This window comes from Falco punctatus (genome assembly GCF_963210335.1).
Source record: "Falco punctatus genome assembly, chromosome: 4".
In the NCBI taxonomy this organism is placed as follows: Eukaryota; Metazoa; Chordata; class Aves; order Falconiformes; family Falconidae; genus Falco; species Falco punctatus.
Window position 1 is genome coordinate 26,662,162 of NC_137583.1, and position 12,693 is coordinate 26,674,854.

Genomic DNA, 12,693 nt, shown 5'->3' on the forward strand with positions numbered 1-12,693 from the left:
CCCGCGGCGCCGGGAGCGCGGCGGCCGGGGGCGGGGCCGGGGGCGGGGCGGAGCCGCAGCTCGGGACGGGGCGGGGAGAACCGGCACCGGCACCGGCACCGGGCGGACGGAGCCGAGGGACCCCCGCGGCCGATGGTGCGGGAACGGCCGGGGTTGATCGGAGCCACCCGCGGTGCTGCAGGCTCGGCTCCGGCTCCGGTCCAGCTCCCCCGGGGCAGCGCCGAGACCCCCCCCGGGGCAGCGCCAGACCTCCCCCCAGGGCAGACCCCGCCCGGGGCAGCACCGAGACCCCCCTGGGGCAGCGCCGAGACCCCCGTGGCAGGACTGAGCCCCCTCCCGGAACAGCACTGAGGCCCCCTGGAGCGGCGCTGAGACCCCCAGGGTAGCACCGACCCTCCCTGCGGCAGCACCGAGCCCCCTCCTGGTGTAGCACTGAACCCCGCTCAGGGCAGCACTGAGCCCCCACCCCACCCCGTGCAGTGCTGAGCCCCCTCCTGGTGTTGCTCCCCCTCCCCCCTCTCCGATGTAGCACCGAGCCCCCGCCGGGCCACGCCAGCAGGCAGCCCCTCGGACTGGAGCCCACCACCCTCCAGGCCAGCCTGGGGATGCTGCCCCCCACATCTGTTGGCCGGGACCCCCCACCGCTGCCCACCGGGGAGGGGTACCTGGGCCTGGGCTCATCCATGGGGCAGCAGGACACAGGCCAGGGGCACCCCGTGGAGGGGAGGCTATGGGGGGCAGGGCCTGGGGCAGAGGCCTCTCATCCCCAGGGTTCATCCCAAAGGGATGGGATGCGCTGGGAGCCCCCCGGGTCCGGAGAGGGCAGGATGCAGCCCAGTGGCTCCTGTGCCCACGCAGCCCCAGCCTGGGACGGCAGGAGCTGTGGAGCTCCTTGTGGGATGTCACACGTGGAGCTCGTCCATGCCAAGGGGTTCAGAAATGTTTTGTGACCCCCTGAACACCAGGCTGGGGTTTGTTAGTGGGCAGCTCCGCTGTGCTGGTCCTGGCCATTCCTGGCTCCATCCCAGGTGCCCAGGCAGAGAGGCCATCCAGGTTTCCCCTGGAATGAGCTTGTTTTGGTGAAACGCCGAGATCCTCGTCTTCACCCTCTTGCATTCCTAGTCTTCATTTCCCTGAAATCTTTCACAAGGAGGAAATGACCCAGCTCAGCTGGGGCAGTGCTGCCACTGCGTGCTGCCTCTCACAGGTTTTCTAGCTCTCCTCTACTACCTCTCCCTCCTCAGCTGCTCTCCTACCCGGTTTTTACAGAGCTAAAGCAAATGCAGCACCCAGCTTGGCATGGTAAATAAACCACTCCAGACATGAATCTTGATTCTCTTTTAATTTGTAGTCAACCCAACAAAGAAAGACTCCCATTGCAGTTATACATAAAGTCACTCTTCAAAGGGAAGGTGTCTGAACCAAAAAGCTGCTCGGTGGCGTATCTTAGAGGAGAGTCACTGTTCTGGAAGAGAATGGCATTACATGTCTCCGGCGATGCTTCCCACCCTTGTTTCCTACAGGCAATGTGGCTACTTGGGTGTTGTGCCCAAGGAGAGGGCGCAGTGTGGCTACGGCCGGGTGCTGTGCACCGGCCCCCACGGGCACTCGGTGCTGGCCCTCGAGGTGCCTGTCACCCTCAGCCAGCAGCGGGCTCAGCCCCAGCTCCAGCTCCGTTTGCAGCCAGGGAGGTCGCACCGGGGATGATGCCAGCTGCCCCTGCTCCGGGGGTCCTTTGCTCTCCGCGGCGCAGCAGAAGTGCTGATCTCGGCACAAAATCTTGGGTGACACAAGAGGAGGCCAGAAAGCCGGGAAATTCGGAGGCTGTTTTATTTGCTGTACGACGCAAGTAGTCCCTTGAGCCTCTTTGTGGAGTCCCGAAGCTTTTTATCAGGCTGGAGGAGTGCGAATAATTGATTTTTCCACTCACTGGCCAAACCAAAAACCTGGAGGGAGGAGGGGGAGGAGAAGGAATCGTTTCAAGTTTATTTGAACAAAAAAGTTTCTTTTTATTCAGTGCAATAAAAACACGAGAGACAAAATCTTTTGGGTGGTCAGACAGAATATTTTAACCCTTTTGAATGTCTTTAAAAGAGTTGGTAGCTTGCAAAATTAAAAAAAAAAAGGGACAAAATATCATTTCAAAGAGGTGAATTTTTCAAAACTGCTTATTTTCTTGAGCACAAGCATTTTCTCAAGTGTGACCTGGACTTGTGGTTTTTTTCCAACCTCAGTGTCCCCAAAAGGTGTTTTTTTCTCCAAAAAAACATCTATTAATTGTAGCGAAATTAAGGAGGGTCAGGCACCAAGCGTCAGCTGTCCAGCAAGAAGATGTAACCCAAAAGAGATGCCGGGATCTGCAAACCATTCCCAGGAAGGCTTTAGCAAACCTTCCCTGCCCACCTCTGCTGGGTGCAGGAGGCAGCAGCAGCCCAGCACCCACTGCCTGGGGGCACCGGGACCCCCGACCCAGCCCCCGCTGGGTCCCCTCTCCTGCAGGGACACACGGAGGGTTTGGTAGAGCCCCGACTCAGCACAGCAGTTTTGCCTGGCTGCTCCTGGTTGCGCACCTTATGAGCCTAAACCAGAGCATTTCTGTCACAATCCCACCACTCTGCGGACCGATGGAGCTGAGACAGTGCAGGGGTGGGGGCTGTCGCCCTGCCCTGGGACGCACAGCTCAGCGCACGCTTTGCCACCAGCATGGTGCAAGGAGAAACGCTGTATTTTCTTAGTGCAGCTGGTGGGGGATGCTCCTTTGTGCAAAGAAGCTGGAACAAACTTGAAAATGCTTTGTGAGAAGGTGCATCCTCACACGGTGCAAGACCCCTGCGGTGCTCAAGGCTGTCCTGCCTTTTCCCATCTGTGGCCCATTGTGGGAAAAAAGGAGAGAGCACAGGAGGGCTCCTGCACTTGCTGGTATAACAGAGCCGTCATTAAATCTGGCAGATACTGCACAGGCGAGGTTTTTCCACTGAAACTTCCGTGTGTCTTGATTTGGGCACATATTTAAGTCTGAATTGGGCCAGCCTGGAGCCTGAGGAAGTTCACTGTGTGCTTACTGGCTTGGAAGCGTTTGAAGCTCTTTTTGTTTGACATCTGCTTCTAATTCCTTCACTGCACTTGGTTGAGCAGCGACAGAGAATTACACCTGTGTCCTGAACCCTGTTTGCTTTAGGCCTGATCCTGTTGCATCACTCAGGCAAAACACAGATGCTGTGAGGAGTTTCACAATCACAGAAAGCGGGCTGGACCGGCAGGCTCCCTGTGGTGTCTGAGGGAGGAATTTTTGGAGCCCATGAAGCCCATCTTCATTCAGAAACTGGAAAAACCTTGGCTGATAACCTGAGCCTGTTGCGAATGGTTCATTTCTAAGGTCAGGGCATCAGGGTGAGGAGCTCTTTGATTCGGAGGATGGTTTGCCGAGGCTGGTGGTGGGGTCGCTGGGCTGTGCCAGTCCTTTCAAAGAAAGAAGGTTTTGCACGTGCCTTTGGGCCATCTTCTGCCAAAGAGGACACACGTTTTCAAGATGCCAGGAGCCCCATGTCTTGTTCGTGGCTCCACATCGTGCCTGCTGCATGGCTTTGGGCAGATCTTGTGGCTTCTCTGTTTCCCCCCTCTCCCCAACCCTCCCCTGGGATGCGGGTCTCTCCTTGTGCCTGTCCTGCTCGGCGACAGGAGCATCGCCGAAGGCAGGGGGAGAACGAGGAAAAGGCTGGGTGCTGCCAGACACCCCTCCCTTCAGCTTTCATGAGACACTGGTTTCCATCTCAGCCATGGGAGCAGCTGGCAGGGAGATGCTCTTCCTCCCGCTCAGCCTCCTCCTCCCCAGCAGCACACGTTGGCTGCTGTTTATCCACCGCCTGCTCCACACCCAGCTTTCCACCGTGGAGCCAGAGCTCACTGGGCTGGTTGCAGCCAGGCTCCACATCCTGAGAGATCTTGGCCACCCACAGCACCTTCTGCCTGGGTGTGGAGGAAGACCCGGGTCCCTCTGCCCAGGCTCAGGGATGTACCCTTGTCAGCAGTGGTGTTGGACAGTCCTTGCTGGGAGCTGCAGAGAGCTGCTGCTACTGCAGTAATTGGCTCGTGACTATTAATAAATGAAGTCTCGGGCTTTCCGCCTGGCGTAGATGCGGCCGTGCTCATTCCTCATTTGTTTCGCCATCAGTCAGCGTGGGGCTGCTGGGTCCTGGCTGCTCTCGGGGAGCAGCAGCTCTCATGGAGCGGGGAAAGGCCAATGATTTATTTGTGCTGCCAGAGGAACTGGGAATGAGAGGAAAGCTCATAAAAGGCACGGTCTCATTTTCTCTAAGCCTCTGTGTGTGGCACTATTGAGCTGTAAACATTTTCTAGGTTAGATTTATGGGGATAGAAGGGGAACTGATCATTAGGAGGATTAATTATATGCTCTGTGGGTTGTGAAAGTCCAGAAAGTTCAGTTATGCTGCTCTTGCACAAGCTGTCAGGTAGGAATCTGCCCAGGTCCTTTATTATTTGCAAGCAGATAGCAGCGCTATGGCTACCAAGTTGGATGCGCCCGGCAGCACATGGTGCTGTGCAGGCATGGAGCTGGCGATGGTCCCCAGCCCAGCTGGGCAAACCCAAGACCTCCCACATGCCAGCACACCCACAGACAAGAGTACAAGCAGTGATGCTGCTCCTGCACCCTGGCAGCGTGCAAACCTCCCTGCTCCACACCCGCCGCGTCCCCATGGCACGGGCACCCTGCTGCCTCTGCCCATCATTTTCCCCTGGAAAAGCTAAATGTCTTTAACAGCTATGGGAAAACCATACGGATAATATGACTGCAGAGGGACTTGCTTCTGGAGAGGCCGATGCTGGCACAGCTCATTTCCTGAGCTGGATGCCAGCTGGTGCCGGTGCCACCACCGGCGTGCCGTTGTGCCTGCCGCAGCAAGGATGTGGATGTAAGAGAATCAGTGAGCCCTGCAGCTGGCTCTGAGGCCCCCTGTCCCTGTGAGCACCCATTGCTAGCAGCATCCCATCCCCAGCAGCATCCCATCCGTGGAAGTACCCATCCCCAGCAGTACCCCACCTCCAGCAGTACCCCATCCTTGAAGCAGTCATCCCCAACAGCATCCCATCCCCAGGAGCACCCACCCTGGGAGTACCCATCCCCAGGAGCACCCACCCTGGGTGAGGCTGGTGGCAGAGCAGCGCTGGTGAGCAGGTCCACAGAAGTGCCAGCGCAGTGGCAGGGACCTCAAAGGTGCTCCAAAGAGAGGTCCCTGCCAGTGCCCAGCCAGGCGGGCAGCGCTACCACCCAAGGAGCCATGGGCATTCGTTCCTGCCATGCTCCACCACGGCTGGCTCCTGTCCTGCCAGGAAAAGCGGAGTCCCCATGTGCTGACATGGGAGCTGGACCTAAGCCCCGGGGCGGGGGGTGGGGGTGGCCTCAGCAGGGAGCTGCAGAAGCACCTCAAAGAGGTGCTTCAGGGCTGGAGGTGGATGGAGATGGTGGGGCTCCCAGCTTCACCCAGCTGGGACATCCCTCCCTGCCAGCCCAGCCGCGGCAGCCCGGGGGGCTGGGAGTGCAGCCGGCCCGTGCCGGGGTTTTAGCCCAGCTGTGCCTGGGTTTAATCCTACTGTGCCATGACAGTCGTGGCCCAGGCTGAGGGTTTTGGAGGCATCAGCTCTTCTGCTGGCATGTCCAGCCCCAGATGCCACCCCAGCACCCAGGCGACACTGCAAGGGCTGGGACCACTCCTGCAACATTTTCTTGGCACATGGCACTTAGGGACATGGTTAGTGGTGGCCTTGGCAGCACTGAGTTAATGGTTGGACTCAATCTTAAAGGTCTTTTCCAGCCTGAATGATTCTGTGATTCTTGGCATAAGCAGAAGGGCCAGAACATCCCCGGGGACCTCAGCTGGCCCCTGGGGTGCTGGCAGCTCTTGATGGGGTTTGGGCAGGACAGTCTGAGGGGCTGCTTCTCCTGCAGCAGCTGCATGGCTGGGCTGGGGGTCAGCAGGTCCCCTTCATCACCTAGTGGGGGATGCATCTGGGTTTTGCTCTCTCCTGCAAACATTAGAAGGAACATCCACCAGAAAATGAGACAGGGGAAACGTCCGAGGCTGGGAAGGTGCCTGTATCCCAGCACCTCATCACTCAGGAGGGGACCCCAAGGGGATGTTTTACCTTTGCTGCACCACCTGCCACCACTCTACCAGAGCCAGCAGCAAGCCTGCGCATCCCCAGGAGACAGGCATGTCCAGCAGAATGGCCGGGGAGCAGGTAGAGCAGGCAGGGCAGCGCTGGCATGGCTCACCTCTGCTCCCTGCTGCACGTGCCCGCAGCAGGTGAGCTGCTCCAACCAGGCGGCACGGGCGCTCCCCAAATACAGCCCTGTGTACAGTCAACACGGGGATGCAGCTCCAGGGTGGCCGCATGTGGGGCCAGCACAGCCCTCGGGACACCGGTGGGGACGCATGGGTGGCAGCATGGGGCCCATGGGGGGATCCTGGCCCAGCGTCTCCCCAGGAATAGCCCTGGGCTGCTGCAGCTCAGCCAGGGAGGGCTCTGCCTGTGTCTGTAAGCCACAGGCGCCTTGTCAGCACTTGGGACATCTTGGAAATCAGCAAAGCAGCAGGCACAGAGATACTGTTATCTCCTACTCTCTGCAGCTCCTACCCCGTATCTCCAGCCAAGGTCAATTCCCCCGGGTGGTGTCACTGGGAAGCTGTGGACAGCCCAGTGGGATGGGACGGGACCCCTGGCAGAACTCAGCTCAGTGCTGGGTCCCGCAGCCTGGGCCCCCCATTCGGGGCCATTGCAGGGACCATCTGCCCAAGGACTGTCCATCCCCAGCCACCACCGCACCCAGCACCCGCTGGAGAGGGACTCAGCCCCAGCCGCCTGCATCCCGGCAGGGCGAGGAACAGCTTTTGGGCAGAGCAGACGACGGAGGAAATTCCTTGGGGAGTTTTCTTCCTCCTGGTACATGCAAGGGCCCTGCAGCCATTGTGTGAGTGCATGGGCCAGCACGGGTGTGAGCTCACGCCGGCTCCCCCAAGGCTGCTGGTTCCTGCCCCAGACACTGCCCCCCCAAAGCCCCCAGCCCCAGCGTGCCCGACCGCCTCGGTGAATGCTGCTGGCCCCCTGGGAGAGGTTGGGTAGCCGGGAAGGAAAAGGAGCCGCCCCAGGCTCAGGGTGGGTTGGGGTGGGACGTCTTCCTGCCCGCCGCAGCCCCTGGGATTCGCTTGCCTTTTGGACTGGGATAAAATGCATCCGCTGGCACAGCAGGCTGGGTGATGGCGCACCCCATCCGGGAAAGCCTCGCTGCGTCAGCTGGCCCCGGCTCTGCCCGGCGGCACTGGGTCTGCAGAGCTGCCAGGTGGCACCTTGGAGATGGCCCTGGACCAGCGGCCACATCCAGGTCCAAACCCCACGTGCTGTGTGGGGACCCAGAGCCGGGAGCAGCCACATCCCTGGGCCGCCCTGGTCCAGACATGGAGCAGCGGGACAGGCTTTAGCCCAGAGCTTCCACCCCCTCCTGGGCCCGCGGTCGCGGCTGGGGCTGTGCAGATGGAGGGGCACCCGTGGGGGCAGTTCCCCACTCTGCAAGGGCGCAGGGATGCGGACATGGTGGCAGGGCTCACGCCTGTTGCAGCTCCCCAGCCGTCCTCATCCCCTGGCATCGCTGTGGCCACAAGAGGGCACGGCAAAGCCACCGGGTGCCACCGCACTCCCGGCACCCCTGCACCCTGCCCACCGCCCCACAGCCTCAGTGACCAGGTGGGACGTGGTAGGAGAGAAGGGGTGATGTGTCCCACTGTCACCTGGGGGTTTCTGAGCCCCCCACATCTCCCAGAGCCCAAAGAAGTGACAGAATTTACCTCCTTGGCTGCACTTACCCCCCTCAAAGCTGCTCCGTGGGGGTCAGGGGGCACCGGGACCCTGAGCGGGGCCAGGAGCTGATGTGCAGCTGCGGCTCTGGGCCCATCCACGCTCCCCCCGAAAGCTTTCATACCCCCGCTTTGCTCCCAGCTGCAATCCCAGCCTGTGTTGGGCAGGGACCCAGCACCCTCCCTGGGGCTGCATTTCATCTTGGGGCACCCATGGGGGCCAGGACAGGGGGTCCCTGTGGTCCAGGCATGCAGCCCCCCGGAGTGAGGGGGACGGGAGGCAGACCGTGAGGAGTGCAGCATCTCCCCCAGGACCATCTTTTAGAAGGGATCAGTTGAACATCCATCAGGGATGGCTGGGTCCTGCCCTGAGGCGGGAGGGGTAATTAAACACCCTCTTAAGCTTTCTTCCATTTTATTGGGCTTGTTGACCTCTGGGGAAGACCCAGACCTCTCCGGAGAGCTGGGAGCACAGAGGAAATTATTTTACAGCTCTGCTGGGGAATCACTCATGCTCTTCAACAGCAACAGGAAAAATTATTTTACAAGATGGGAAGTGAAGGGCTTGTGGTTAACTACGTGTCTTGCTGGTTTTGCCCCAGTAATTGGCATGTACAAGTGCTTCTCTCCGACAGATGAGGGCAGAAGCATGCGCTTGAGTCACATCTCTCATCACATCACCCTTCATCCTGCTCTCTGCTCATCCTCCCGTGCAACGATGACCTTTACATTTTCTACCTCATTTTATCACTTACCTCCATCAAGAAGGGCAATTTGCCTCGGTGGCCACTCCACTGGCTGATTGGCACCCTGACAGGTTTGTCCCTTTTCAAGTGCAGCTGCCTAATGGGTTATTGGCAATCGAGTCTTATTTGGCCCATCTGAGCACCATGCTGCACTAATGAAGAGCAGAAATTGGAAAATCATGGGGGGGAAGAGAGTGGGGACAGGGAGGAGAAACCGGTTGGGAATCATTTGGGAGAGGATGATCCTTCACATCTTACAGAACCCCAAATCCTCCCTGAGACCCAGCGAGATGTGCCAGCAGCCCAGCGGGTGCGAGGGGCAGCACGGCAGGCAGGGCTTGGTGTGCACCTGGCTCCCAAACAAACACCACGAGGGGGTTTTCCTTTCAGATCTGAACCAAAGCAGCACAAACCCTGCTGCCCCCACTCCGCAGTCAGCTGCAGGGGCTTGGCAGGAGCAGGCGGTTCAGGCGAGAGGGGTGGAAACGTCTCGTTTTGCCAGATTTCCTGCAAAATCTGCCAGCGCTGGCAGGCGAGGGCTCAGCGATCCACAGGAGCCAGACCCAGCCCCCCAAACCTCAGTTTTCTCTAGAGCCCAGATCCCACCTGCTCCAGCACACCTCACTATGTGCTCCTGCCCGGCCCTGGGGCTTCTCCCCGTTTTAATGGGGAATAACACTTACTTTCATCAGCAGACATAATAAAAAATGAAGCTCTTAAGCAAGCAAAAAACCAGCTAGAGCAGTGAGGAGTCACAGAGCTTTTTTTCAGCCCAGTCCACAGAAGATGTCTAACTCTGTCATCTTAATTGACACTTAGCCTGGCAGTAACTGCCTGAAGGGTAGTAAAAGAGATTTACTATAAAGCTGCAGAAGAAAATGTGTCAAGGAGTTAAATCATGTCAGAAAAATCTGGGAGTGACCTACCACTGAAGTGCCTGCCCCGTGCAGAGCCGTACCAGGTTTTGCTTTTAAAAAAAAAACAACACACCACAACAGTCCAATGAAGCCAAAGTTTCCTTTGATCGATTCTCATTTTAATGAGGGCAGGTTCCTAGGAAGCAAACAGTACATTTGTATCATATTGCAAACAAGCTAGTACAGAAATCTAAAAAAAATAAACAAAAATAAGTATCTTCCCTGTTTATTTCTCCCCAAGTTTATAGCACTAGGTTGACCTGAAAACAAGATGAATTTACCACTGCATCTGGACAGCGGCCATGAAAAATTAGAATTTTTTTGGAATGCAATTGTCTATATGGTTTCAGAGAGGTCAGAGTACTGGGAGATCCGCTGATGAGAGTCTTCCTCGCCAGCTAGGGTGAACGGTTTCCACCTTGGGCAGTCAATGCTCCTCCGCCGCTTGAAGCATCTCTGCCGGGCCCCTTCAGTGGATCAGAGCCACGTCTTCAAGCGGGAGAAGCTGTAAGGAGAGGGGCTGGGTTATTGCAGAGCATCCAGCTGCACACCTGAGCCCTGCCACCACCTCCCTGCCCACGTGGGACCGCATCTCCCCTCCGCACAGCGCCGGAACCAGCGCTGCATTCGCGGTCCTCATTTAATATTCTCTGTGGGCTCAGATCCAGCCCAGGGTGGCTGCAGGCTCCCGAACGCCGAGCTTGGCCCTGCCTGCCAGGCTCCCCTGGAAACGTGGCTGTGACATCGGGGGGGGACACACGCGTGTTCAAAGGTCTGGAGCCCCAGCCATGGCACCAGCACCGCTCTCCCCGCATGCAGCCAGGCTGCGGGAGGACACAGCACAGTACAGGCGTGACGCGGGGCTGAGCTGACCCGTCTGGGCTTCCCCAAAAAGATACTAATCCCGTTATTTCCTCCAAAAATGCAAGGGCGGAGGAATACAGCTACATGATTCAGGGGCTGCTCCAACAGCTAACAGCCCCCGTGGATTTCAGCTGGATGTTGGCTCCAGCGTGACATAAGAGGAAAGAAATGTCATGTCCGGAGCCAGCCCCGAGCCAGCCCCACGCAGCCTGGCTGAGCCCCTTTTGGGGGGCAGGGAGAGGGGTCCGGCAGAGGGGCCACACCAGGAGCACCACGGCATCACCCCCCTGGGCACCCTCCCAGCCCTGGCAGCTGGGTCCCGCAGGGTGCAGGGCTGTGATGCACCAAATGGGGGGCACAGAAATAATCCCCCTCCTTTTTCAGTCTTAAAACCAAAGTGCAGCTCCCCCACAGACATCCCCTGGGGAGGAGGAACCTGCCCCCTCCTCCCGGCCGCTTTGCGGGGCACCACACACCTTGTGGGTCAAGTTCAAAACCGTGGCAGAGCCACAGCTTTGGCCGTGGCACCCACACAGTGGTGACGGGGCTGAACCCCCCGGACCTGGTCTGTCCTGTGGGGTCATGGCTCCCCTCACCCCCCAACACCCTCCCAGCCCAGCCAGGGCTGGGTGCAGAAGTGGTGCAGGTGTTGGGGGGCAGCTCCCCATATCTGGGTGATGCCATGGGGCAGCCCAGCTGACTGCTTGGAGCACCCCAAACCCCAGGGCCTGCAGGATGGGACACCGCAGCAAGGCTCCGTGCACCCCCATTCCCTGGTGGAACTCCTCCAAGGCTCCATGCACCCCCATTTCCCTGGGGGAACCCCTCCAAGGCTCCATGCACCCCCGTTTCCCTGGGGGAACCCCTCCAAGGCTCCGTGCATCCCTGTTCCCTGGGGGACCCCTTCGAAAGCTCTGTGCACCCCATTCCCTGATGGAATCCCTCTAAGGTTCTGTGCACTCCCGTTTCCCTGCTGAAACCCCTCCAAGGCTCCGTGCACCCCCATTCCCTGGGGAGCCCCCTCCAAGGCTCCGTGCATCCCCGTTCCCTGGCGCCCCCCCAGCACCGCGGTGGTGCCACCGAGGGACCGCAGCACGGCTCTAGCGCCCCGCACACGGGTGTCACCCCTCCAGCATCCTGCCGAGAGGCCGTGACACCCCCCCCCCCCGGCGACACCCCCCCGGGCTCCACCGCCCCCGCCCGCCCGCCGGGGCCCCGGGGTTACCTGAGCTCGGCGGGGCGCGGGTGGGGCGCGGGCGGGGGCCGGGCGGGGACCCCCGCGGGGACCCCCCAGCCCCGGCGGAGCAGGCGCTGCAGGAGGCGGCCGGGGCCGGGCGGCGGCGGGGCGGCCGGCGGCGTGTCCCCGACGGGGGCGGCCCGGGGGGCGGCGGGGGGGCGGCGGGGGTGGCTGCCCCGGGGCGCCGGGGGGGGCTCGGCCGGCAGCTCCCGGCGCCAGAGGTAGGGGGAGCGGCGGACCCCCATGAGCAGCCCCGAGGCGCGCCCCACCGTGTGGTACCGGGGGCTGGCGACGTGCTTGTACCAAGCGCCGGCCGGCAGCATCAGCCCCAGCAGCACCAGGGCCCCCCAGGCGCCCCCTGACAGCCGCCCCCTCGGCATGGCGCCGGGCGGGCAGGGTGCGGGCAGGGTGCAGGCAGGGTGCGGGCAGGGTGCGGGCAGGGGCACCCCCCGCCCCGGCCGCCCCAGCGAGCTCTGCCCCGCGCCCGCGCCCCGCCGGTTTATAGCGCCGTCGGGAGGGGCACCCCGCGGCCCCGCCCCGGCAGCCCCCAGCCCCCCCACCTCCTACCTGCCGCCTCCAGTGGCCCCCCGCCCTCCCCCTGCAGCACCCCCCGCGGCCCCGAGCAGTCCTCCCGTCTCTGAGCACCCCCCTTCGCCGCCCCCAGCATCCCTGAGCATCCTCCCCGCTACCTTCATCTTCCTCCTCATGGCCCAGGAAACCTCCCGTGGGGCCCTCTGCAGCCCCAGCACCTTCCCCGTGGCCCTAAATACCTTCTCCGTGGAGCTGAGCATCTTCCCCACCATGCTTAACATCCTGCCACAGCACTGAGCATCCTCTGCAGCCCCCCAAACCACCCACAGCTCCTCACAGCCCCCAAAACCTTCCCACAGCCCCACAAACCTCTCCACAGCCCCCCAAGCTCCCTGCAGCCCTACAAACTTTTCTGCAGCCCCCCAAACCTCCCCACAGCCCCTCAAACCTCCCCACAGCCCCCCAAGTTCCCCACAGCCCAGCATCCTCTCCAGCCCCTCAGCACCTGCTTGACACCGGCAGGATTTGCT

The 12,693-nt window shown here is 60.6% G+C and overlaps 1 protein-coding gene across 1 annotated transcript; it reads right to left on the reverse strand.

Annotated features, from left to right (window-relative positions):
- Positions 1-1,327: 1,327 nt before the first annotated feature.
- NPW (neuropeptide W) lies at positions 1,328-12,624 on the reverse strand. The gene is given in 4 exon segments (XM_080384807.1): positions 1,328-11,682; positions 11,685-11,769; positions 11,772-11,825; positions 11,827-12,624. Coding segments are annotated over 4 exon segments (1,020 nt in total). The 5' UTR covers positions 12,013-12,624; the 3' UTR covers positions 1,328-10,987.
- Between the last annotated feature and the right edge of the window lie 69 nt (positions 12,625-12,693).